The following is a 27,809-nucleotide window of genomic DNA, read 5'->3' as shown; positions in this document are numbered from 1 at the left end:
TTTAAGTACATGATGACAAAGTGCATACTTTGTATACAAAATTCAGCCTTTCCACAAGTTGTGAAGATTGCAAAAAGAGAAGCAGTTTTATTTAAGTTTAAAGGTGCCATTAAACATGGAAATAAGGTGGATTTTTATGTTTTGCAATGCACATGCTCATAAAACAGATTAAGTTCATCACATGCAAGACTAATCACACTTTACAAAACACGTCTCAAGCATAATCAAATAAAATGATTGTACATGACATTTACATTAGAAACAAGTACTACAACAGATGTGGCCTCCATAAGCCTGTTCAGGTTGATCCCTTAACCAAAAGTTGCCCCACAGTTAGGACATCTTCGTTGCCTCAGAGCAAGACAGAAAAGAATTCCAATTGGAAAGAATACGATGGCACAAAAGACACCAAGACAGGTGAACGTGTCTTCCAATACACCAACTCTACAGGAGGAAAAAAAATATGTAAGTCACAAAATGTCCTCTGACTTTATAGGCACGTGAAACAGCATTCTTGTATAAGTTTCCCATGGCTGAATTTACTTTTCTTTAGTCTTGTTCTCAGGAACAGCTGAACCATTTCAGCTGAAATCTCTCAGAACAATTCAACCACAAGCAGACACCTGGGCATGCAAAATTTCAGTCCAGACAATTAATTTGGCAAACACAAGTAACTGAAAACAGACTTTTCCCCATGTTAAATTATGGAGGACCTTTTCTTTGGGAAGCTATAGGATTCCTACCCATATTTAGAGAGCAGGAAACTGACATTTGGCACAGGGTTGCCTTTGCCAGTCTTTTGAAAATCTGCCCAATATTGATCAAATTATAAACCTTTGGAAAAAACAGCAGTTTACACGTGTTTAGTAGAAATTTGCTAGACATTTGCAGCTATAGTCTTAAATATTCTGTCCACCCTGGGTATGCTCCAGACTAGGCTTACAAACTTTCATTGTCCTTCAGGATGCATGCAATTACCAGAATGTAGGTGGGAGGAACTAGAAGATTAGAACAAGTAACCTGGGGGGAAGACTGGAGGCTGAGAGTTTGGAGCCACGGTGGGAAACAGTAAACAAAGAATTGAGAACCAAGAAGGAAAATGGGGTTGGTATCTTGCTTGCATGCCAGACTAAAACTGAATGGATTTAAAAATAGGGATTATACATTGCGATTGTACAGCCAGCAAAAGAGTAACAGTTACACTACCAAAAAGTTACTCTACTGTAAATTCAGATTATTGCAGAGGTACCCTCAATGCAGGGCACATTTAAAAAAAAAAAAGTATAGCCCCAGTCCTGCAAAGATTTATTTACACAAGTAGTAGGGCCTACACCCATGCACATGTTTAAATCTTTGCATCATCAGGGCCATTATTAAAAAACAGTCATAGGACTAAGTGCACAATTCACTTAAGCAATTCTACTCTTAACATGGTGATTTTTAAGCAGCTTGTGACAGGTGCTTTTGTTCAGTGCAGTTTCCTTAAATTTTGGCTTTAAAAGCTAAAAAGGCACCAGTCCATCTGAGTGTCCACCACCCTGTGTAACCACTATAAAAAACATTCAAGATGATAGATAATTTATGCAGAAGTTTCAGCCCAGTGTGAGCAGTCCAGCTGCCATCCCTAAAAGGTCTTTCCAAACACAATGAAATTGCAGTGTCAGAAAACTGTGTCAGATGCTCACTCCTTTGTTTTAAGGTTCACATATGTAAATACAGCTTTCAAATGTCACAAGTTAGCATAATATGTTACACATATAAAATCCCTGGAGGTTTTTTTTTTTTTAAATCATTAACTTGAAAGTGCACAAACTTAAATACACTGATCAAGGCTCAATCTATTGCAACTTTAGTTCATTATAAATATTTTTACAATGCCAGTACCACTAGTAGGACCTTATTTTAACAGACTATACATTAAAGAATAAAATAGAAAGTTGGAAGTTGACATTAAACACATTACAGGCAGTCCCCGGGTTACGTACAAGATAGGGACTGTAGGTTTGTTCTTAAGTTGAATCTGTATGTAAGTCGGAACTGGCGTCCAGATTCAGCCGCTGCTGAAACTGATCAGTTTCAACAGTGGCTGAATCTGGAGGCCAGTTCTGACTTACATACAGATTCAACTTAAGAACCCCAGGCATCCCCAAGTCAGCTGCTGCTGAAACTGATCAGCGGCTGATTCCAGGAAGCCCGGGGCAGGGGCTTCCTGTAGTCAGCCACTGGTCATTTTCAGCAGCTGCTGACTTGGGGACACCTGGGGCAGAGCAGCTGGGGTGGTCCAGTGGCGCCCAGAGCGGCACTACGGGACCAACCGGCAGCGCCCCAGCTGCTGTACCACAGGCGTCCGGAGCAAAGCCGCGGAGCACGGGGGCAGCGGGACAGCCCAGACGCGCCGTGGATATCCTGCTGCCCTCGGGCTCCGCGGCTTTGCTCTGCTCTGCTCCCCGTCCCCCTGGTCTACAGACCAGGGGGAGGGGGAGCAGAGCAGAGCGGCGGAACCGGCGGCCAGCTGACAGCCCAGACGCTTCTGGGCTGTCAGCTGGCCGCGCGTTCCGCCGCTCTGCTTCCTCTCCCTGGTCTGCTGGAGACCAGGGAGAGGAAATGCCCCGTTCATAACTGCGGATCCGACGTAAGTCGGATCCGCGTAACTCGGGGACTGCCTGTATACATGTGCTTTAAACTTCACTGTTCATTGAGGCCTCAAGCAGGTATTCAACTTCAATTTGAAATCAATGGAACTATTAATGAGTGGCGTATTTGCTTGCTTAGTTAAAAATATGTATGAAGACAAAAGTAGAATTTGCCCCAATGCTAAAAAAAAAAGTAGTGGCATAAGATCTGTCACTTCAGAAGTAAGTTGCTTTAGCGTTAATGAGAAGCTAAACATTCAATATTAGTTAGGGATGTGAAAATGTAACCATGTAACTACTAAAAATCATAGTGGTTATACACGCTGTGGGCACTGCAGTGTAATAGTTTAAATAAGCTTTATAGTTCAGAGCCTGCAGCAAAGCCTCCTTTGGAGTGAGACTGGCAGGGGCTGCCTGTTAGTCCTGCTCCTGGGCTGTGTCTAGACTACATGCCTCTGCCAGCAGAGGCATGTAGATTAGACAGATCAGCAGAGGGAAATGAAGCCACTATTTAAATAATCGCGGCTTCATTTAAATTTAAATGGCTGCCCCGCTCTGCCGATCAGCTGTTTGTCGGCAGAGCGGGGCAGTCTAGACGTTCCCCTGTCGACAGAAAACCCTTTTGTTGTCCGCCCCGTTATGCCTCGTGGGATGAGGTTTACCGGAGCGGTCGACAAAAGGGTTTTCTGTCGACAGGGGAACGTCTAGACTGCCCCGCTCTGCTGACAAACAGCTGATCAGCAGAGCGGGGCAGCCATTTAAATTTAAATGAAGCCGCGATTTAAATAATCGCGGCTTCATTTCCCTCTGCCAATCTGTCTAATCTACATGCCTCTGCCGACAGAGGCATGTAGTCTAGACACAGCCCTGGAGAGGCTCTGCTCCCAAGGAACCAGCATAGAACCTGTGGCAGGGGCTGAGCCAGCTGGGCCCACAACAGACAGGTGAACCTTTTACATCTCTAATATTAGTTATTGTGGACTTTTTTCAAATACACACAAGATCAAGTATGCAAAATTCCGGCCGGGGGTTCAGCAACACAGTCCTATTTGGGTAGTGAAAGTTGGGATTACCAAGGAGGCTTCAGTGATCCAAGGCTACTTTACTCCTGAATGAAAGGGGAGGGATGCACTTGAACATCACACATTTAATTAAATTTGCTTTAATTTTCATGACTGTCCATATACAGATGTGCCCTTAGGGATGTCTCTACACTGCAATTAAAACCCCGGGGCTACTCTATGCCAGCTGACTCTGGTTCCAGGTAGGGATATTAAATTTAGATTAACTAATTGAATAGTCGATGGAATTTCCATCAACTGTTTGATTAGTCAATAAAGGCGCCTCCACTTTTGAACTGTAGCAAGAGCCCTGCTGGGATGCCGAAACCCCACAGGGGACTGGCCCCACACTCCCTGCGTCACCTGAGCCTTTAAAATATGCAAGAGCCCTAGCAGAGCACATTTCAAAAGGAAGCTCCACTGGGAGCACAGGAGTTTCTGCTTTTAAGCTTATGCTTATCAGATAATCAACTAGTTGCTTATGTCTTTAGTTCTGGGGCTATTTAATTGCAGTGTGGATGTTGTGGCTTGAGCTGCAGCCCACATTCTTGGACTCTCCCACCTCACAGGAAACTAAAGAAATGGTGTATTTCATGTCCAATCGAGCAATTTACAATCTAATTTTAAAGTTTCAAATGTGAAAGTGAGTTATTTTAATTTAGCCTGCACTTGAAGACGCATGCACAGTCTGCAATTTATTGAATTCTTCTACCTTGCCACTTAAGTCCAACAGTCCTTGCAATACAGTGCCAATGAAAATATTCTCAGTGCATAGCACATGACACAAGGTTTCAGTGTTTAGTTTCTCAATAGTCAGCTGATTGACAGACTCTCTCAAGACTTGTTTTTTGCACAAAAACCCCCACAAGTCTAGATATGCTATTTAAGACATGTGACCCTGCCGGACAGGAAGCTGGAAAAAGTCAAATGACAAGAAGGCATCTCAGTTCAAAGCAGTACTGGAGTCAGCTGTAAGATATCACACTAGCAATGGTGGGGTGTTTACAGTTTACATGATTGGTCTATGCCTATTTTTCTTAAGGTAAAAATTGTATTGCACACAATTCCTTTAGGGGAAGATTTTCCAACAGCTCAAGAGGAGTTAGAGTCAAAGAATCTTTTCAATTCATTTGCATTTATTCAAACTGCTGCAGAAATTCCAACGGGGGGGAAAAATAGGGACTGAGTCATTAGATCTTTTCTTGATGGCTTTGGCCCATCTTAGCACACCTCAAGCCCAAGAGTCAGCTACATCATGCCACCATCTTACAGCAGCCTCTGATGCAAAAGGGGAGAAAAAAAATCACTTCTGAATCTTCAAAGGTTAAACATTAATCCCCATGGTGTACAGCCCATTCACTGGCTCTTTCAGCTTCCAGTCACAATTTGCAGTATTGCTGTTAGAACTGGAGCTTAAACCAGTGGTGGGCAACCTGGGGCCCATGGGCTCCATACAGTTTGTCAGTAAGAGACTGGCAAGCTGCCAGAAAGTTGTTGATCTCGCATTTTCAAGTAGTGCCACCCACAGCTCCTATTGGCCACAGTTTACCATCCCTGGCCAATAGGAGGTACAGGAAGTGGCATGGGCCACAAGGATTTGCTGGCTGCCTCCTTCTGCAGCTCCCATTGGCAGGGAACAGAGAACTGTGGCCAATGGGAGCTGCAGGTGGCTGCACTTGCAGACACAAGGTAAAAAGCCCCTGACGAACCATGTGTGTAATGCTGGTCACAGGTTGCCCACCACAGACAAAAAGCCATTGCTGGAAATTAAACATTTGTTTAGTTGATTAATGATCCAAGCTCAAGCCCTCAAACTTGCCATAGGTCCCAGGCAAGTCCTTTCTGCTGATTTTTTCCACCTAGCCCAGATGCAGTCCCTGGGGTGGGCCATATTAGAGTTCCACTTTCTCCAACACGAGTTTTTCTGGTTTATAGTCTGGTTTTGGCTTAGTGCTTTGATTTCTATAGCTAGTTTTCTACTGATGTCAGAAGCAGAAGAGAGAATGAAAATCAAGAGGATTTTCAGTTCTAGCGCCTGGCTTTCATACAGTGTTCTCTCCGGGCATCCAAAAAAGTGACATCACTTCTAAAATCTCAGCCAAAGAGTCTTGAACTTTCAGATTTAGGACAAATTGGACAGTTCCACTAAATAGGCTGAAATTATAACTCAGGTTTAGCAACTGCACTTACTTGATTTAACAAAGCATGTCCTCAGACTCCAGGGCACAAAAAGCTAAAAGGAGTGACCTTGCTGTAGCGTCAAAGCTTACTTAAACAGGCAAGGTGCCAGTGCTAAACTCTTTAGTTTTTTAAAAACCAGAAGGCAAGCACAAGCACCTATCGTCCAAGTTGAACAAATGGAATGAGAGAAGATGGGGAGCTTTTAAAAAAAGGCAGAAGTCCAATTCTGTTGCCTGAAATGTCTACTGAAGTTTAGTTTTAGGAAAAAGCCATTCCCCTCACTTCAGCACCACCAACTGCATTACAACACAGGGGCACTGTAGGCATTAGACACACTGTGGCAAAATGTCAAGAACATTTAAGAAGCTTACAGACAACCCCTCAACCTGAAATGTATTTTTCCTCCCCCAATAACCATGCTACACAGCTACATCATAAACATCCAGGAACCCATCCCTGCAATCAGCCACTGTGCCCACATCTGTACAAGCGAACTCATCACTGGAGTCAACCACATAAGCCACCAAATCAGAGGCTCATTCAACTGCATATCCAGTAATTTAATCTATGCCATCAAATGCCAGCAATGCCCCACTGCTTATATATACTGGACAATTCCTATGTGAAAGCATTTATGGACACGAATCAGATATCCGTAAAAGGAACATACAAAAGCCTGTGGGGGCACACCTTAATCTCCCTGGGCATGCATTAACAGATCTTCAAGTGGCTGTTATATTACAAACCAATTACAGGAGCCAAATACACAGGGAAGGACTGGAGCTTCAGCTCATTCGCAAGTTTAATTCTCACACCTCTGAATTAAACGAAGATACTGGATTGTCAGGTCATTACCTACCTATCAAACAATGAGGGCGACAATGGTTCTTTGTCTTTGAAGAATCTCATCATACCATCTAGATGTTTAATCAGTCTTTAAGTGTTTCCTAACTCTTTGATGTTTGCTAATTAATGGTTCTTATCTGCCCCCTTTGACTATCTAGTCCTTAGGTGCTTATAGATTCAGCTTTCCCTTGTTTTTACCCACTGCCTTCTTGCCCCTTCCACTCCCTCCCAATTTTCTCTTCTTCCTCTCCCATTTCCCCTATTTATTTTGGTTCTAGACATCCAACACTCCGGTCATCTGAAGAAGTGGGCTGTGCCCATCTACATGTTTTGTTAGTCTATAAAGTGCTACCACACTATGTTTTTTTTCCCAAGAACATTTAAATTATTTAACATCAGCACCAGGAGAGCACTCATGACGCAGGAGTTGACTGACTCAGTAAAAATATTTTCACAACAGAGGTAATACTGGCCCTGATTTGGGGGCATTCCTAGCCCGCCCACCACCCTTCCCCAACCCAATGCATGATAAGGGATGCCCTGGAAGCAGGGAGATGGGGAGGGTCCTGAAGTGGCTGAGGGGATAGGGCATTTGCCTGAGGAGCACAGGATGGTGGGCTTGGGGTCCCCGCCCCCAAGAGCAGTGGGACCACCAACAGCGGCAGATAGATTCCACTCTTCCTGCATACAGTTTGAGAGACTGTGGGGGCTATATGTGCTAGGTCACAATACTTTAGTCTGCAGCATCTGCTACACCCACATCCTCAATGCCTAGTGCTTGGTTGTCCCAAACCAAGAGCACAAAGTGGAATGCAGTTGCAGCCTGTGGAGGTGAGACTGAGCAATCTCCTATTTCTTTACAAATCCATGACCTAGTTACAGCAACCTAACCCCCTGTGTAGACAGTGCTATGTCAACAGGACGGCTTCTCCTACCAACATAGATACTCCACTTCCACAAGAGGCAGTAGCTACGCCAGACAGAAGAGCTCCAGTCAGCATAAGCAACATCTTCACTGCAGCACTACAGCTTTGCCATTGTAGCCTTGATGTATAGACCTGCCCTGTTTCAGTGATTTAGTTTTCCAGTGGGGTTCCCCCCCCCCCTTTTTATATACCAGCTTTCCACAGCTCTTTAGTAGGTTTAGAATCCCACCTCTTCCCTCACTCCAAAGGTGCAGGGCTCTCACATTATAGTAGAAGCTGATTTCCTAGTAGGGATGTGAAAGTTTAACTGGTGGGGGTTGGAGCAATTCCCTGCCTGCCATGGTGCCACAGGGGAACCAGAGGAGGGGAGGTTGTTTGGATGAAGGACATATCCTTGACTGTTGCTCTGTCAACACCTCTTTTTTTTTTTTAAGGCAGATTCAGAAGCACTGCACAACAGCTTGCTTGAGTGCTACGAAGAAAGCCATAGTTATGGCTCAGTCCTCCCTCTTCTCCCAGAGAATCAAGGACTCCAGCAAGCCAGGGCTTCCAAGATCTGTCTCTTTGGCAGGCCCTGCTGAACTCTCAACACTGCTCTTAATCACTCTGCCTATTCTGCCCAACAATCTCTCAGAACACTCAGATCCCGGACCCAGACTCACCATCCTTACATCTGACACCCAGGATGCTGGCTGACTGCCAGCCACTGAAAGAAGCCATTCAGCTGAAGTTCAGAACATTCTGCTCTAAAGCAGGAAAGCCTCAACTAAACTGACTTAAAGATAGAAATAGGTTTGTTTTTGTTTTTTTAACTGGGCATTTCAGCACCATCTGTCTCACTCAACACCAGTTGCAGCAATATTGGACTATGCAATGACTTAGGCCAGTGGTCCCCAACCTTTTGGGGCTGCCGGGCGCCCCAGGGCGGGCCCACTCATGCGCCAGGTGCCCGGGGGTGGAGCCGCGCACGCACGCGGGGGAAGAGCCACCCATACGCCACCTGCCTGGTGCCAGCGCCACCTATGCGCCACACTCCCGGGGCCAGCGCCGCTCCTGTGCCGCATGCCCAGGTGTGGGGCTGCCCATACGCCAGGCACCCGGGGCAGGCACTGCTTCTGTGCTGCGTGCCCAAAGGCGGGGTTGCCCAGACGCCGTGCACCCGGGGCCGGAACAGCTCATGAGCTGCATGCCCGGGGACGGTGCCGCTCCTGTGCCATGCACCCATGTGCCAGCAGTGCCCATGCACCCCGCGCCTGGGCTGGCACCACCCATGTGCCGCGCACCCAGGGCTGGCACCGCTCCTGTGTGGTGCGCCCAGGGGCGGGGCCAGCCCCAATCACTCGGCAGGCTCCATGGCACCCACGTGCACCGCATTGGGGACCACTTACTTAGGCTGTGTCAGTTCCATAAGGTTTACCTAGCAGCCCTATCTGCATATTACTCACCTATGCCAGGCCACGCGAGATTCTTTAGAGGCCTCATACATGTCTCTCCCCCTCCCCAGTTTAGGAGACCTTCTTTCCTGGAATTTCAATACTGGTTTGGATGGCTGACACTAGGGATAGGGATGTTAAGTAGCAATTAATTTGCCAGTCAAGTAGTCAATGGAATTTCCACCGACTACTCAATAAGTACTTCTGCAGTCTGCCTTTGAAATGTACAAGAGCCCCAGTGGGGGCTCTTGAGCATTCCAAAGCTGGAACACCACGTGGAGCCCAGTGCCAGCGGGAAGTCCCACTGATTCCAGGCTCCATTCGGGTGCTTCGGCTTTGAAATGCACAAGAGCCCCCATTGGGTCTTATATTGTGTTTCATAAGGGCAGGGTCACTTTCAGGCCCCAAGTTGTTTCCAAGTTCAATATTAGCCATTTCCCCCCTCATCTCCCAGTTTCTTCCCCAAAATCCTACTGCCTGAGGAGGACACAGTCACTTCACTGCACCACCACCAAACAGTCACTCTTCCACCTGGGGACAACCTGCAGTGCACGCATCTGTTGCCCCTTTTTGACCCAAGAAGCTTGTCAGTTTAGGGCCCTAGAGATGTTCCAACTGGAAGCAGAAATTGATGAAGCCTGTCCCCAGCTCTGAGGCTATGGTGGAAAGAGATGCCTCTCCCCTACCTCAGGGTTATATGTTTCTGCTGGTGGCACACAACACCTCAATATTGGTGTACAGATAAAAATTAATTCCACATGTGCATTTAAAAAGAGGGAAAACTGACAAACTAGGGCCTTTATTGTGAATAGGAAGTTTTTAAAATGGAGAACACAAACGTAATTGCTGCATTTGCACTGTGCTCAACAGCAGCAGAATGCAACCTCCTGCACTTTGGGGTAGGTTTATTTTTTAAAAGAAGTGAAAAGGCTTTAAAAGTTTTCCCATCACAGTAGTCCCAGCACCAGCCGCCATAGCAAGAGCACTACAATAGATAAGTTGTTGACATATTTTAACTGAGTGCTGCCCGGACTGGCTGTGAGCAGGCTGGAGTTTGGTAGTCAATGTGCCAACATCAGGTCTGCACTAGCATGACCATTAGCAGCCAGTTTAAAGAGACAGAATCTATGAGACAGGACACAGCTGAGAGAATGCTTATCTGCTTATTGCTTAATGTACTATAACTAGGGATTAGGAACTCAACAGGGTTTCTTGGAAGGAGGAGTGGAATTTTAGCAGCCATCGGATCTGAAAGGTAACAGGAAGAGAAGTCTGTGTACAATGTTATCCTTTCACGGTGACATCTTTACCCTGGTCCAGTCCCTTTTGACTCCCTCTATAAATCAGATTCTGATCAATTCCTTAATTACAAATCAGTGAAGACTGTCAATTGTCACATACCCAAGGCTGGAAGGAGCACCTTTTGGGAGGAGAATCAGTTAATGTATGTCAAATATTAAGACATGCATCCCACAGCTATTTGGAAAAAAAGGTACAGGAAAGATAAGAGGATCATCAGTAATAGAGGGACAAAAGCTTCAAGCCTAGGTACCTACACATGGATCTGGGAAAGTGACCAGATTTACAGAAGTGGTAAGCACTGACCAATCCACCTGAACTCAAAAGCAAGTGGCACAGAACAACTGGAAGTCTAGACACTCTTCTCTATGTTTCCCCTAGTTAACTGTGCAACTTATCACACACACTAACTTCATATATAATCCTACATTTTTCTAAAGACCATTGATTTGGAGTGCTTCAATTTTTTGAGATAAGCACTCATCCTCTGGAGAGCAAAATGTCAGGCTTCATTTAAAGCAGTCAAAAACTTTTGAAAGTTTAAAAGATATAATTTGAGCACATAATACACACTGGCTACAATTTCCGGAAAAGCCATGCAAATCAGGTAAGTCAGGATAGGGAAATCCACGGGGGATTTAAATATCCCCCGGGGATTTAAATAAACATGTCCGCCGCTTTTTTCCCGGCTTGGGGAAAAGCCGGAAAAAAGCGTCTAGACTGGCGCGATCCTCCGGAATAAAGCCCTTTTCCGGAGGATCTCTTATTCCTACTTTCAAGGGCTTTATTCCGGAGGATCGCGCCAGTCTAGATGCTTTTTTTCCGGCTTTTCCCCAAGCCGGAAAAAAAGCGGCAGACATGTTTATTTAAATCCGCAGGGGATATTTAAATCCCCCGCGGATTTCCCTATCCTGACTTACCTGATTTGCATGGCTTTTCCAGAAATTGTGGCCAGTGTAGACGTAGCCACTATGTTTAAGGTTCTTGCATTTCCTAACCGCATACTCCTACCATGACACTAATGCCATGAATTCATTGTCCCCATCCTATATAGATGTATTTCCTGTTTTGTTACAGGGAACCACATCACTTCCTTGTTTCCTACATTTTGACAATTATAAATTTATTCTCCCTCTCCCCGCCTCACTCGCACCCACTCCCTCTGTGACCCATGGGTCATTACATCTAATTATAAGGTAATAAGCAGCCTAACTCTGAGCTAGTCTTTAAAAAAAGGACTATGATTAAACCAATACATAAGAGGGATCAAACAGGGTATTTCTGGTCAGCCCTAAACAGCTATAAACCACTGAGTTGATGACTGCAGTCTAAGCTATTACAATTAACCCTCTTAAGAATCAGCTTGTATGGTCCATTTCTGCTACCAATCAAGTGTCCTTGACACAGTACATAGAAATTTTGATCTCCCTTCTGTAGCTGAGAAAGTTATTTGGAGGGTATTTTTGGCAGCACAAAATGCCCAGCACAATCTTTTGCCAGTCAGAAAACATTCACCAATCCATGCCAGACAGAGACAAACCACTGTAAACGAGAGAGCAGACAAATGCCAGAGAAAAAAGGAGGAACGTAAATTATAAATTAAGCCAGTTGCACATGGCTTACCACTAGGGAAAATACTGGAGCGTACCATGCTGAGGGAAGGGCCCTCCCTTATAACATGATTTAAGGATCAACTCCCACAACAGAAACTTATCTATAGTGATATCCTGACTAGATGGACACTTGCTGTGGCATTCATTGGTTCATGTCATCTCCTAATCATAGATGGAGCATGCCTAGGCAAACAGTGTCTTATTAGCAGTGCCTTTTTATTAACAGGGGAAGCAACTTTTAAGAAGAGTCACAGAACACCACATTTTAATCTGTTTCTTATGTAAATTACTCTTAATTTTAGATAATAAATTACAGGAAGTTACTACATAGTCTGAAGATTTACTAATCTGGCAAAAAGTAATTTGTGTCCTACAGCATAAGCAGCTTTAATGTGGTTAAAAAAAAAACCCATGACACTACTCCCAGAGTCTAAAAATAAAAAGGAAAGGTTTATTTATACTACAGCAGTCTCACATTTAAACTACACTACAGCTGCTCATTCAGTACAGAAAAGTAATTTAGTTTCAAAGGCTTGTTGATAGAATGATTAACCTTTTGATCAATGTTAGCTTGAAAGAAAGTCTCAGAACACTGACATCTTAAGCACATTGTAAGAACCAAAACTTCAGCAATCAAGACGCCAAGTGCTCAAAAGTTATTACAATTTAATACAGAGTTGGCACTTTTAGGCTGAATATTTTAATCAGTTAAAATAGATAGTGTTATCGAGACTTCCCTATGCTTAGGAAGCATCCTGAGGACTGAGAACAAAACTAACACAACCATTACACAGCTCATCCCCCTTCTAGATAGACCACCTCTATAATGTCAATCCCCACCCATGTTTAACTCCTTGGACTCCTCATGGAGATTGTGCGGTCTCGTTGGCCCATTCACTGGCAATCTTTGCAAGATGGGCACCTACCTGCTAGCAAGAGAGCTGAGATTTATCTATTCATTTCTCAATCTGAATACAGCCAAACTTGATGACCTTTGTCCAGAGCCAGATTCATAGGCGCATTCAATGGATGAAAAGCCCTTTTATTCCTCACCAAAACATCACAGTACCACACTGTTAAATCCTGTGCACACTGTAACAATTAGACACCTGGACAAATGTATTAAATAATGTAATATTGAAGCAGCTTCTCCATAAACTCAAGCTGAACAGAGGAAAAATTAATCCACACCACAGGCTGGGACCTAACTTGCTGAAGCATTTTATAATAGCTTATTAAGTGAGGCATTCATGCAATTAACAAGACAGATGTCTGAAAAAATTTTATTAGCAAGAGATCTAATTATTTACATTTATTTCTCTCAAACTAGACAGTACCAGGAGGATGAATATCCTAGAAGGAAATTCTGAAATATCTGTGCTCAGATGTCTTGTGACACTCTTTTCTACATCCAAAGCAGGCTTCCTTCTACCAGTTGTATGTGTCCTCTTATAGTATTAACAAAGGACTTCAAATATCTGTGTGGACAACTTCATCATGACCAGCAACTCCAAATGGCAGGTCTGAGGCAACTAAGTTTGCTACATCAAGACTTTCTTTGACTTGAGCTTGCATAATGCTTTAGTTTAGTGATAGAAATAGTTTAGTGTATTCCTTGTCCTAGCATCTCCAGCCACCAAACTACAGCAGAGCATCACCACTAACCCTTCACAGGAATTAATTCTGTTGCTGCCATTTGTGTGTACAGCACAGCACAGCTTTACTGCTTGCTGCACAATACAGTGTAATGAACCATTTTCAATCACGTTTGGGTCTTGTTTCTGCAGCAACCTGTGTCACCAGCTCTTATTCCTAATGGGTTCCTGGTTATAGCATCAGCCTACGTAGAATTCCAAAGGGATTTCACTTCCTACAAGGTGCAATAACATGTTGATTACTGCCCATGTCAACAGTCACTCCATACATGAAATTCACATCTGCTATAAAAATGGAGCAAAGCACTGATATGAATAATGGCATAAATCTTCTCCCACATTTTTCCACTTGACGGTGATTTTCACTTTTTTGCATCTCTGCATTAAATCTAAATAAATGCATTTTTGCTGGGTGGGAGGGGAGGGAAGAGACCCATTTAAGGAAATTCTATGAATGAAGACTGTAGATTTGCCACAAAAGTGGGTCCTTTCTGATATTAACAAAAATGCAGGAAAGCCTTGAATTGGTGCCAGCAGAGAGGGACAAGCATGGAGCCATGTGCTCCCTACCCCCGGGAGCCACAGGAGCATGCTGGACCCTTTTGAGAGTAGCGTGGGACCAGGTCAGACAGGGAGCCTGCCTTAACCTCACTTGGAGTTATCGTGGACAGTTCTCTGAAAACTTCCACGCAGTGTGCAGCAGCGGTCAAAAAGGCAAATAGGATGCTAGGAATTATTAGGAAAGGGATAGAAAATAAGACCCAGAATATCTTACTGCCCCTGTATAAAACTATGGTATGCCCACATCTTGAATACTGTGTACAGATGTGGTCTCCTCAACTCAAAAAAGATATTTTGGCCTTGGAAAGGGTTCAGAAAAGGACAACTAAAATGATTAGGGGTTTGGAACAGGTCCCATATGAGGAGAGGTTAAAGCAACTGGGACTTTTCAGTTTAGAAAAGAGTAGACTGAGGGGGGATATGATAGAGGTATATAAAATCATGAGTGGTGTGGAGAGGGCCGATAAAGAAAAGTTATTTATTAGTTCCCTAAATAGAAGAACTAGAGGACACCAAATGAAATTAATGGGTAGCAGGTTTAAAACTAATAAAAGAAAGTTCTTCTTCACACAGCATGTAGTCAACCTGTGGAACTCCTTGCCAGAGGAGGCTGTGAAGGCTAGGACTATAATAGAGTTTAAAGAGAAGCTAGATAATTTCATGAAGGTTAGGTCCATAAAAGGCTATTAGCCAGGGGATAAAATGGTGTCCTTGGCCTCTGTTTGTCAGAGGCTGGAGAGGGATGGCAGGAGACAAATCGCTTGATCATTGTCTTCGGTCCATCCTCTCTGGGGCACCTGGGGCTGGCCACTGTCGGCAGACAGGATACTGGGCTAGAAGGACCTTTGGTCTGACCCAGTACAGCCATTCTTATGTTATTATGCACTGCCAACCCAGAGCTGCCCACAGAAAGTGGTGCCCAGCAGGAACATCCCAACCCCCAGTCCCTCCTGAAGCCAGTACCCCATAACCCAGGGCTGGGCAAAATACAGCCTGGGGGCTGGATCCAGCCCACCAAGCCACTGGATACGGCCCATGGACCACCCTGCCAGGACCATCAGGCACACAGCTGCTGTGTTTAACACTGTCCCTGCATTTCTCTGCTCTGCAGGGAGAGGGAAGCTTCATGCACTCTCCCCCCTCCAGCCCAATCCTCAGCTCCTATTGGCCAGAAATAACCAGCCAATAAGAACTGACCTCAGCTAATCTCTCAGATCCTATTGGCTGGAAACAGCCAGCCAATTGGAACTGAGAGATTGGCCTGAGTAACTGGGGCTGCCAGATTTGAGAGCCACATGGAAGGAGCAGCCTGTATTTTCAAGTGGGCTGGGGCTGCCGGCCAGGAGACAATTAGGTAAACTCCTCTCAGCCAGCACCTGCCTCTGGCACCACAGCCCCTCCTGCATCCCTACTCCCTCCCCCAGATCACCATCCAAATCTCCTGCATCCCCTGCCCCAGGTGACAACTCTCTCCCATGCCCGGTACCTCTCATACACCTCTCCCCCAGGCCAGAATCCTCTCCTGCACCCACACCACCCCCCGACCCTATACCCCAATCCCTTGATCCAGGTCACAACCCCCACCTCCACCAAACACCCTCTGAGACCTCACACTGTCTCCTGCATCCCAGTCCCTTACCCCGTACACCCTTCTGCACCCAACCTCCACCCTAGACCCTGCACCCCCCTCCACAGAAAAAGTGCAGCCCTTAACCACTTACCAAAATCTTGGCGTGCTCCCCCCAAAAATTGTTGCCCACTCCTGCCATAACCACTCTTGCAGCCTAAGCACAAGCCCTGAGCCAGCACCCTAGACTCCTTCCAGCACCCTGAACCCCATCCCAGAGCATGCACCCATCCCCCCTTCCAATACCCCCAATCACTAGCTCAGCCTGAAGCCCCCCTTACACACTGTGAACCCCTTGGCCCTAGCCCACAGCTCATACTCCTCTCAAATCCCAAACCCCTGCCCAGTGAGAGTGAGTGAATGTGGGCAAAAGCAAGCAATGGAGAGAGGGGAGATAGAGTTAGTGGGGTGGGGCAGATCCTAGGCGGCCCTTAAATTCAAAAAGTGATTTTCAGCATAAAAAGGATGGAGGGAGATCACTGGTTTAAGAGTTTGTCTATAGTGCAGTTGGGAAAGTACCTCCACCTGCAAGTAGAGAGGCACACTATCTCTACTTGAGCAACACTGCTAAAAGCTATGATATGATTGCAGGAGCAGAGGTGACAGCCCAGGCTGTTTTTCTGAGCCTACACCCAGAGGATTGAGGGGGTTGTGCTCCGGAAACTATCCCAAGCCCCCAATGCTTTTTTTTTGTGGCACTACTTCAAATAGAGCTACTGTCTGTCTAGTCAAGTATCAGAGGGGTAGCCGTGTTAGTCTGAATCTGCAAAAGCGGCGAGGAGTCCTGTGGCACCTTATAGACTAACTGAACTGTAGGAGCATAAGCTTTCGTGGGCAAAGACCCACTTCGTCAGATGCATGTCTGTCTAGTGGAAGTGCACTGTCCAAAGAGCAATGTAGACAGGCCTTTGATTTCTTGGCATTTCTTATTTAGGCAAATTAGTAACTGCCTTCCAAGAAGCTAGATTTGTATAGTTTGCAGGTGTAATGGTCCAAGCTGTTGTTGGGGATATAAAATGGCTTAACGGCAGCATCCCTTGAACATTATTTCCTTTGCAAGCATTAAGTGATTTAACGGATAGATTCCCAAAAATGACACAAGCTGCTCAGTATTCACTAAAAGGCTAGACATGGAATTAGTAGCGGGGAAGGACAGGAGAAGAGACAGTTATGCCAACACAATGACTAGCACAATGGGAAGGTGGACTTGAGGCACTACCATCATGCGTATTAGAAAACATGTGCATGAACATTGTAGTATCTGTGCTGAGCAGCTGCTGGTTCTACACTCAGATTTGCAGCTACTGCAGAGAAAATCTAAAAGTAACAAATATCAGTGGCAGTTTCTCCAGTCTAGAGTCTGACTAATTCTAAATCAAATAATACAGCCAAGGGTATTACAGCAAAGTTCATCTTAGAATTAGGGATGTAAGTGAGTAGCCAAGTACTTGACTATCCATAAGCCTAAGCTTATTGGGTAGTCGAGTTGATTACTCAGCTACTCGCTTACAGCGGGGGGGGTATCAGAAGTGGGAAGGGGACAGGAGCCAGTGCTGGGGAACGGGGGGGGAGCAGTTTAAAAGCCAGTTCCCTGCAGCACCATCTCCTCAGTGCTACCTCCCCCAATGCTGCCTCTATCAGAGGCAGCAGCAGGGGGAAGGGGTAGGGGAGGCTGCTCCAGCAGCAGCCCCTGTCCACTGGGGGGTTCCAGCAGGGAGCTCCTTCCCTCCCACCTCCCCATAGACAGGGGCTCCTGCCATGAAGCAGCCCCTATTCACAGTGTCCTGGGCTGGCTACAGGCAGAGGCTGCTCCAACAACAGCCCCTGTCTGTGTTGGCCCAGCCTAATTGGGGCTTTAGAGATTAGCTTTAAAAGTTCTCGTTTGGCAAATTTAAAAGGAGCCGCCCAGCTCTTACTACATTTAAAAGGCAGAGCCACAGTGAACCAGAGCTGGCACGAGCCAGGACTGCTCAGTACCAGCTTGTGCTGCCTCTGGGAGCTACTGCAGCTCTGCAGAGCACCTCCAATTAGTAACTAATCGTGTAGTCAATACAAATTGTATTGACTACACAGTTAGACAAATATCTGCTCCTTAAATCCTTACTTAGAACCACAAGATCATGAAAAGGGCAAATATAGTGCCCATCTATAAAAAGGGAAATAAGAATAACCCAGGAAACTACAGACCAGTTAGTTTAACTCCTGTGCCAGGGAAGATAATGGAGCAAGTAATTAAGGAAATCATCTGTAAACACTTGGAAAGTGGCAAGGTGATAGGGAACAGCCAGCATGGATTTGTAAAGAACAAATCATGTCAAACCAATCTGATAGCTTTCTTTAATAGGATAACGAGTCTTGTGGATAAGGGAGAAGCGGTGGATGTGGATACCTAGACTTTAATAAGGCGTTTGATTCTGTCTCGCATGATATTCTTATTAATAAACTAGGGAAATACAACTTAGATGGGGCTACTATCAGGTGGGTGCATAACTGGCTGGATAACCATACTACGAGAGTAGTTATTAATGGTTCACAATCCTGCTGCAAAGGCATAACAAGTGGGGTTCCACAGGGGTCTGTTTTGGGACCAGCTCTGTTCAATATCTTCATCAACGATTTAGATATTGGCATAGAAAGTACACTTATTAAGTTTGCAGATGATACCAAGCTGAGAGAGGTTGCGACTAATCTGGAGGATAGGGTCATAATTCAAAACGACCCGAACAAACTGGAGAAATGGTCTGAGATAAATAGGATGAACTTTAATAAAGACAAAAGCAAAGTGCTCCACTTAGGAAGGAACAATCAGTTTCACACATACAGAATGGGAAGCGACGGTCTGGGAAGGAGTATGGCAGAAAGGGATCTAGGGGTTATAGTGGACCACAAGTTAAATATGAGTCAGCAGTGTGATCCTGTTGCAAAGAAAGCAAACATGATTCTGGGATGTATTAACAGGTGTGTTGTGAGCAAGACACGAGAAGTCATTCTTCCGTTCTACTCTGCGCTGGTTAGGCCTCAATTGGAGTAGTGTGTCCAGTTCTGGGCACCACATTTCAAGAAAGACGTGGAAAAATTGGAGAGGGTCCAGGGAAGAGCAACGAGAATGATTAAAAGTCTAGAGAACATGACCTATGAAGGAAGGCTGAAGGAATTGGGTTTGTTTAGTTTAGAAAAGAGAAGATTGAGGGGGGACATGATAGCAGTTTTCAGGTATCTAAAAGGGTGTCATAAGGAGGAGGGAGAAAACTTGCTCATCTTGGCCTCTGAGGATAGAGCAAGCAGCAATGGGCTTAAACTGCAACAAGGGAGGTTTAAGTTGGACATTAGGAAAAAGTTCCTGTCAGGGCAGTCAAACACTGGAATAAATTGCCCAGGGAGGTTGTGGAATCCCCCATCTCTGGAGATATTTAAGAGTAGGTTAGATAAATGTCTAACAGGGATGGTCTAGACAGTATTTGGTCCTGCCATGAGGGCAGGGGACTGGACTCGACCTCTTGAGGTCCCTTCCAGTCCTAGTATTCTATGATGCTTTCTCCAACTGATCATATGCTACAGTACTTGTTTTGATTTATGCCATGTTTAGGATACAAAGACCAATTGCATTTTACAGTATCTTAAGGACCAAGACGTGAGCTTAGATCAGTGATTCTCAAAAAGGTATATTCATACATCTGGGAGTACACAGAGGTACATCAACCCAGCTAAGTATTTGCTTAGTTTTACAAAAGGTTATATGAAAAGCACAAGTCAGTACAAGCAAAAATTTCATACAGACAATGGCTTGGTTATCCTACTCTACATACTATCACCGTCTCAACTACAGGGCCATGATTTATTTTATAATTATATGAAAATATGATCAAGCAACTTTTCATTAAGCGTGCTGTGACACTTATGTATTTGTAGGTCTTATTTTGGAACCTAGTTTAACAGATGTGAAACTTGGGGTTACAAGACAAATCAAACTCCTGACAGGGGTATGGTAATCTGGAAAAGTTGAGAACTATTGGCTTACATAAAATCTCTGCTAATACATTTTTCAGACCTAGGAATTAGAAGTAACATTTCTGTGGCGTCCTTGAAAAGTCAAGAATTAAAAGCTCTTCTCCTAAGTTAGCTAGAAATAATTCAAACTAGAATGCATCCCCTAATGTCTCATGCTGGGAGTTCCTGGATACCCCATGCTTCCCATAACGTATTGAGCTTCCATGCCTTATCCCTGCACATAATCCTGTCCTCTTTTCTCAAGAGGCATCCCAACACAGGGCTACCAATCCCACAGCTAGTCAAAACAGGAGTATAAAGTTTTTGTACTCAAATGTTGTGTCAATGTCCAAAGAGGCAATACGCACTTCTGATGCCAGGTATGCTATAGAAGGTTCAATATTTCATTAAAAATGCCAGGAAGGTACTGACAGGGCCTATTTATGGCTACAGCTACTAGTCCCAAGAGTTCATTTTCTACAACTGAGTATGCATCTTAGAGAAGCTAAAAAGGGCCCTGTGGAGTAATTATTGCACCTTGCAGTAAATACAGTAAACTTCGGATAATCCGGCACCTTTAGTACCCAGGGGGTGCCAGATTATCAAATATGTCGGACTATTGGAAGGGGGGGGCTATGCGGGTCTGGGGTAGGGTGGGGGGGGATGCCACCCCAGACCCCTCATAGTCCCCCCTTCCGATAGTCCGGCTCTGCCCAAGGCGTCCCTGATTCAGGCGCTGCTGGTCAGTTTCAGCAGTGGCTGAATTGGGGATGTCTGGGGTAGAGCAGCTGGGGTGCTGCCGGGTTGGTCCCGCAGCCCCAAGGGGCAGCGCTATGGGACCAACCCAGCAGCACCCCAGCGGCTCTGCCCCCAGCTTCCCCAATGCAGCTGCTGGTCAGTTCCAGCAGCGGCTGAATAGGGAAAGCTGGGCGCAGAGCAGCTCCAATTGTCCAGCAGCCGGAGCACTTCCGGGTTCCTGATGGTGCCGAACCATCAGGAGTGCCAGAGCACTGGATGCCGGACCAATGGAGTTTTACTGTATAGTCTCCCTTTCAACCAAGCCATTTTTAACAGGCTGAAACAGAGCCTGCAGAGTTAAGGCAAAAGCAATAGAGTTCCATCTAGAGGAAAAGGGACTCTAAGGATCCTATCTCACAGGAGACAGCGCTAAAATGTCTCTTCCTATCCTCTGTAGAGGATAATCAGACAGTGGGAAAGAAGCATGCAGAGCTTTGAATGTGTTCATCACAGAGAATTATGTAGGCAGTTTAGAGTACGTCCTCTATTGAAGAGAAGACTTCACACTGATTTTTGCAAGGCTCAGACTTCATCTTATCAAATGCACACTACCACCCAGCATATTACATGTCTAGACCAAACAGCTCTTGCCTCCAAAAGCTTGAGCAATACTCTGCACAAGGACAGCGTTCAAGTTAAGTTTCACTGCCTCAAAAGGGATTTTGAGCTAAAGGTTACATTTTCATATCTGAGGCTTTGAAGGAATCCTCCATGCCATGCTGAGGGAGCTACTAACAAAAAGAGAAACAAGAATTACACAAAAGTCTGTCAGAGGCAATTAAACAGTCCCTATTTTCAAGTTAAAAACCTGTGACTCTTAAAGGGAATTTAAGGCAAGAGGGGACCATTACGATAATTCTATATAGAGGTGATCTATGTAGAAATGGACATAGAATGTCACCTAGTAATTCCTCCATCATTCTGAATTTTCTGGTTAAGTTTGAATATATTTTTTGAAAGACCTCCCTTCTTGATTTAACAGAATCAAGTGCCAGAGAATCCACCACACTCCCAATAAAGCAATTCACTGTTAAGAATGTGCATCTAATTATCTAACCTGAATTTATCGAGCTGCTATAATTCCAGTCTAAACTGATTTATTTCTACAGCATCAGCCCTTCCACAGCATTCTAAGAGCTCCCATCTTTTGGATCTTTCTAAGAAGAGGTTAGACGTAGAAGGCAGGCTCTGACTCCCCACAGTACAATTCCATTCTACAAAAGCCAGAGGATGCCTCCTACAGATCTTATTATGGTGTTGACCAATTAGTGCCCTACCCTAGCTGCACACAACAGAAAGCCCAGGGTGACCTGATCTCATCACCTGTTGCGAATATGCTCTCTCCCCTCTATTCTTATGCAGCTGGACTCACCAGAATTGAATGCAGTATTCTAGAATATATTAGGGATGTGAACAGGTAACCAGTTTATTGGTTACCCAGTAAGCATCACTTTTAATGGGTGATGCGTAATGGTTAACCATTACCTAGGAGCACCCCACCATGGATGGAGAGCTGCTCCAGCCCCACATTGCTGCCACCTCCCAAGCCGGTGTGGGCTGGGAGTCAGCATCCTCATGAGCCAGAAGGTGGGGGCTCATGGCCCCATGGGAGGCTGCCAACTCCCAACTTGCGCACGCTGAGAGCTGGCAGCCTAGCACAGGCCTTGAAGCAGACAGGCTAAAGCAGCTCCTGCCCATGGCTGCCCCGTTTAATCAGTTAACCGGTTAAACTTAATATTTAACCAGTTATCTAAATGGAATTTTACATCCTAACATACATGGCAGCACATGTCCAATACTCTCCATCCCTTACTTTAGAGCAGTGGTTTCCAACCTTTTTAAGCACAAGGTCACTTTCTGAATTTGTGAAATCCAGGATCTACCTCAAACCCAAATACCTTTGTCCCACCTACACTCCAAGCTCCTGCTCTACCACTTCAGAGGCCCTGCCCTGATTACTCCATTCCCTCTCCCATCCTCACTCCCTTTCACCAAGCTGAAGCAGACAGTTGGAGTGCAGAAGGATGGAGACTCTGGTCCAGGGCCAAGAGGTCTGGGGTATGGTAAGGGCTCCAGGCTGAGCCTGGGGGAGAGGTTGGGGTGCAGGAAGGAGTTCAGGTCTGGGATTCAAGGATATGGGCTGGGCACTGCTTACCACAGGCACCTCCCAGATAGTGGTGAATCACCCCTACCCTGGCCCTGCACCACTCCTGAAAGCGGTCAGCATGTCCAGCAGCAGTTCCTTGGGAGTGGAGAGAGGGGCAGAGCCTCATCATCCCTGACATCAGTGCCCCCCTCCACAGCAAGCAGAAGGCTCAGGGAGGGAGGGGCAGCTCCAAGGCAGAGGGCAGGAGGAACATGGCAGTGCAGGGAGGCCCAGCCAAACCTGTCAAGATCACCGATCAAAGACTCCAGGATATACCAGTAGATCCCAATCTACTGGTTGGTGACCACCACTTTATTGAGCAAAAGTAGTTGGTTACATTCATATGAGGAGTTTGGTCTTTTTAATTAGTGGAAGAACTTGCAATTAATCTTTTCTGGCTTCCATGTTTTATCTTGAATTAACACCTTACTGTAAGCCCCTTAGTTTTTGCCAAGTCTTCCGCAGCAGACTTCCACACTTCTAGAATCATCAATATTGTACCAACACAAACAAGAAGCCACCCTTGCCGAGACAGCACACTGCCCATTATTTCAGCCAGTTTAAGTAAGTACAAAAGGAAAAATCCCTAGGTTTCTTCATCAAACCTAGAGAAGAAAAATTAACAGATTTGACTAGGATCCCATATGTGGGTATCGTGTAGATAACAATAGGGACTATGTTCACTAACCACAGACTGTTTCACTTCAGTGTCATGGCTAAACTACGAGCATGCTACCATTTTTTTTATATATAAATTAGTCACCACAGACTGTTTCACTTCAATGTCATGGCTAAACTACGAGCATACTACCATTTCTTTATATATAAATTAGAGATGTAAAAGCTTATTGGTTAACCGTTTAAATGGTTATATGCAGGCTCAAGCCCATAAGCCTGCATATAACCAGGCTGTCACCGCCATGCTGCTGGCTCTGTATCAGAACCAGCAACATGGGAGTGGCAGCCAGCTCCCCAGAAGCAGGGCTGCAGGCGGGCACCAGTGCATGCCCAGAACTGGCTGCCATCCCACGCTTTGAGTGTGGATAACCATGTAGCTGCTGTGATTTTAAGTGGCTACACAATTACCCACTTTTTAAAATCCCTAATAGAAATAATCAATTAATTCCATTTTGATATTTAAAAGGCAAGATATGTGGTTACAAGCCCAGAGATCTACAGATCAAACTGAATGTATTTTAAAAGCTGAAAAACAACTGGAGAGAACCATACCTGCAGGCAGGACAACCTCCAACCACTACAACAGAGGTGGTGGTAGCTGGCTGCTGAATGATGGTGTACATGTTGGGATAATTATGCTGTGATGGCAGTGGTGCAACATATCCTAGAACAAAGAGAAATGTAAGTGAACCTCTGGTCATAAAGTACACAATGATTCTTTAAACAATGGCAACTTGTGGAAAGCTAAGTTTCATTTTCCACAACAGAAAGACATTTGATATCATAAGGCCAATTCGACACTAGAAATAGTAGTAGACCATTTGTTGTTTTTTAAGTTTATCCTGTACAGACTAACTTGGCTAACCGGTGAAGCTTCTTTGCCATTATAAAACCATCTTGTTAAGTCTTTAAAGTTCTACATAGTCCTGTATTTTGTTTCAGCTACACCAGACTAACACAGCTACATTTCTATCACTATTTGCCATTATAGTTATTCTATACCAGCAAAGAGCTCTTGGTGCATACTTATCTTCTACCAACAAAACTGTGTTTTATAGCTTATTCCACCCACTACACTCTTACCCTGGAAACAAAACAAGACATACAAACAAAAACACAGTTTTGTTTGTTTAGCCATGCATACATCTGTAGTAAAAACCCATAGCGTAACCGGATAATCACTTACATGGTTAACTGATAAGCCTGGGCTTATCCATTTCAGTGCATAGTTACATGCAGGTTCCCACCCCACGCTGCTGCCTCTCTATCAGAGCCCACAACATGGGGTGGCAGCTGGCTCCCTGGGAGCTGAACCAGCAGGCAGAAGCCGGTAGACATCAAATCCAGGAGAGCCAGCTGCCACTCCACGGTATTGCCTCGGATACGGAGGCAGCAGTGGTATGCACGGTCTCCCAAGGAGCTGGCTGTGGGAGCGTATAACTGCTGAAGTTTTGAGCAGTTACATGGTTACCCAATTACCCACTTTTTAATATCCCTAGTTTATCAGCACAGCTACCTCAGTCAGAAATCACATCATCTCTCCCCTCCCACCCACCTCACCCCCTGCAATCCAGACAACATAGTTAAGTTGGTAGAAGTCTACAGTGCAGATATGGCCCAGGATTTACTTAAACAAAGCAGTGGAATATAATCTGAATAAGATACTTCAAAAATACATTGTGTGACAGGTCTGTGGCTCCAAAGGGATATTGCTCAGGAGCTAGGAGCTTAAAACAGAAGTAGAGTTGAAACAAATCCTTCTGAAGAGGAAATGCTAGTAGCGTGTCTATTCACAAAATGTTTCACAAGTTGGACTAATACAATTTCACAGTCTAAAAATGTAGGTAAAACTAATAATTAAATTCAAAGACTCTGTGTTAACGTTACTAAAGGAAAAAAAAATTAACTGAGCGAGGATCACAATGTTCAGTTCTGAGGGTTATTTCTCTTATCTACCCCACTGAAGTATCCCAACTGGTGGAGACAGGATAAGGATTTCTTTGGCTACAAACCTGACAACTTCCACATAGTTATGGCTTAATACCTAAGTTCAAACCTCTCTAGTCCAGGAACAGCCATCGTCTGACATGATTTTAATTACCCGGATGTCCACTATTCAGGAATTCTCATACATTTTCTTACCACTGCTTCTTTCTCTCTCTACCCCTGCTATTACATATTACAGGTTGAGGGTGCCAGACTAAAGAGTTCAACCTGTGATATGCAATAGCAGGGGTAGAGAGAAAGAAGCAGTGGTAAGAAAATGTATGGGAATTCCTGAATACAGAGAAAGAAACTGGCTTGGAAGACAAAACATAGCCATCAAACTTGTGTGTGTTCTGTTTTAATAACTGTTTAGAAAGCATAAACTATTTTACAAATCATTACCACAGGAGCCTCAGAAATGCAATGACAACAATTACAATGCGAGAGATTATGCCATGATATAGCCCAGCTTCTCTATTTGGCAGGATATTGTGACACCAGAGGATGAGGCTCCTTACACCAGACAAGTTAAAATGTTTTGGGGGAGTTTCTCCACTAATAAGATCATATTTAATTTAAGTATTTGTAAAAAATCCATTAAGCACACTAGTAGAGAAAAAGTACAAAATAATTCTTGGGGTTTTTTTGGATGAGTGTGCTCTGATTTACAGAGTAAATGGTAAACAAATACCTATAATCCCAAACCTAAAAATGGATCCTTAATTTTAATGCATTGTGAATAGTCCCTTTAAAGTCACTTGGGACAACTCACACAATGCCTGAAGAATGTGCTTAGGGTTACCAGTAAGTATCTATTGGAAGCACTAGTTTTCCTTTCTAAACCATTTGTTAAATGTTAGAGAATTTTTCCTTTCAATTTAGAAGTTACAAGTAGTTGAGTTTTGCTTCAACTAGATACCAGTCAGTAATTTCATAGTCAACAGGTTACACTAACTACTGAAATCTCTCTAGAACCATGTGCTTACATTAGAAAAAAACCCACAACATTTAATTAGGGGAACAAGGGGACTGTGTTCATGATAAAGTACAGCTTTGGGAAGAGAAAGTCAAACTCCAAGTGCCAACATGTGCATCTCTATAACAAGGCCTGATAATTCCATCCCTCTTCAAAACAGCAGCAGTACAGTATCTCAGCTAATACAGGCAGGTAAATAAGAAAAGCACATGTTTTGCCCTAAAAAAGCAGTAGTCAGCGGGGGGAGGGGGGGAGAGAAAAGGGAGGAGCTTTTTATAACATCTGGCACCCCATCAACTTGTTTTCTACTCCAGCTTAAGTATTAACCAAGCTACTAAGGACAAAGTAGCATAAGGTGTTTACAGGTAAAAGGCACACCGCAATTCAGCAAAGCAACCTTCTCCTGCTACCACCCGACACCGTGGTTTTATACACAAGCAGCTAGGTGTGGCTTTAGCAGGCCACTCAACTTTTTCCACGAGAGCTCGTGTCTCCAGCAACCAGCCGTTGCATTGGCATGGCCAGATAGGCGGATTCTTACGACTTGACCAGAAGAGCTGGCTCGAGTGGCAAGTCCAGCAAAGGAGAAAGAGGGGCGGCTTCTCCCGAGTTGCGGTGGCGGCTGGAACACAGCACTTCCCGGGCTCGGGATTTCATGTGGGGAGGCAGGGGAGAGGATGTGCTGGCTCGCGAGGCTCTAGTAACCCGCTTCCCCCTCGCCACATGAGTTTTCCCCGCTCAACCAGAGCCGCCAGGAAGCCCCCTTGCGCGCACACGCACCCACAGCCGTGAGCACGGACCCCGCACCGAGCTCGCCCCGGGGCTGGCACACGGCATCTCGCAGAGTCCCGCAAAGTTTGTTTGGCTTCCCGCATCCCCCACCCCTCCCGGCGCAGAGCCGGGGCGCCCCACACGGGCCCCTTCCCACAAAGGCGCCTCCCCGGGCTGGGCAGCGACCCACCTGAAGCGGCGGCGCTGGGGTAGGGGTAGGGCGGCGGCGGCGGCGGCGGCGGCGGGATGGCCCCATAGTTGCTCTGTCCGTAGTCGCCCCCCTGCGCGGCCGGGCTGTAGGCGGGGGGCCGCTCCTGCAGAAGAGGCTTGTTATCCATGGGGGGGGGGGCAGCAGCCGCGCAGGGACCCCGCGGGCGCGGCAGAGGAAGCGGCGCCCCCGCGCCCAACTTTCAGCGCCGCTCCCCGGCCGCAGGGGGGACGCGCGCGCGCGCCGCCGAGAGGGGCTTTCCGCCAAGCTCGCCGCCCCCGCCGGGGGGGGGGGGGGGGTAAGGAGGGGAGCCGCGCTCAGGCGCCCCCAGGCAGCAGCAGCAGAAGCAGCAACGTGCCCGCCGCCTCGGCTCCCAGCGCTCAGGCCAGTCACAAGACTGAGCTCACGTGACGCGGCTTCTTTT

At 45.5% G+C, this 27,809-nt stretch overlaps 1 protein-coding gene across 1 annotated transcript; it reads right to left on the bottom strand.

Moving 5' to 3' along the window:
• Positions 1 to 58: 58 nt before the first annotated feature.
• On the bottom strand, positions 59 to 27,809 carry BRI3 (brain protein I3). The gene is made up of 3 exons (XM_075899520.1): positions 27,368 to 27,809; positions 23,997 to 24,108; positions 59 to 444 (listed from the first exon to the last, which is right to left on the bottom strand). Exons 1-3 carry the CDS (start codon positions 27,513 to 27,515, stop codon positions 312 to 314), a joined length of 393 nt encoding a protein of 130 aa, XP_075755635.1. The 5' UTR covers positions 27,516 to 27,809; the 3' UTR covers positions 59 to 311.

Source organism: Pelodiscus sinensis, chromosome 16 (assembly GCF_049634645.1).
Source record: "Pelodiscus sinensis isolate JC-2024 chromosome 16, ASM4963464v1, whole genome shotgun sequence".
Taxonomy (NCBI): Eukaryota; Metazoa; Chordata; order Testudines; family Trionychidae; genus Pelodiscus; species Pelodiscus sinensis.
The sequence above is the reverse complement of the archived record's forward strand: the minus strand, read 5'-3'. Positions and strand labels throughout refer to the sequence as shown.

What these genes read in the sequence shown, in the direction of transcription:
- BRI3 (XM_075899520.1), bottom strand. Translation starts at nt 27,515, where the DNA reads ATGGATAACAAGCCTCTTCTGCAGGAGCGGCCCCCCGCCTACAGCCCG. An exon ending in CCCCAGCGCCGCCGCTTCAG is followed by an intron (nt 24,109 to 27,367) that starts GTGGGTCGCTGC and finishes TCTTTGTTCTAG; the next exon opens with GATATGTTGCACCACTGCCA. An exon ending in GGAGGTTGTCCTGCCTGCAG is followed by an intron (nt 445 to 23,996) that starts GTATGGTTCTCT and finishes TTCCTCCTGTAG; the next exon opens with AGTTGGTGTATTGGAAGACA.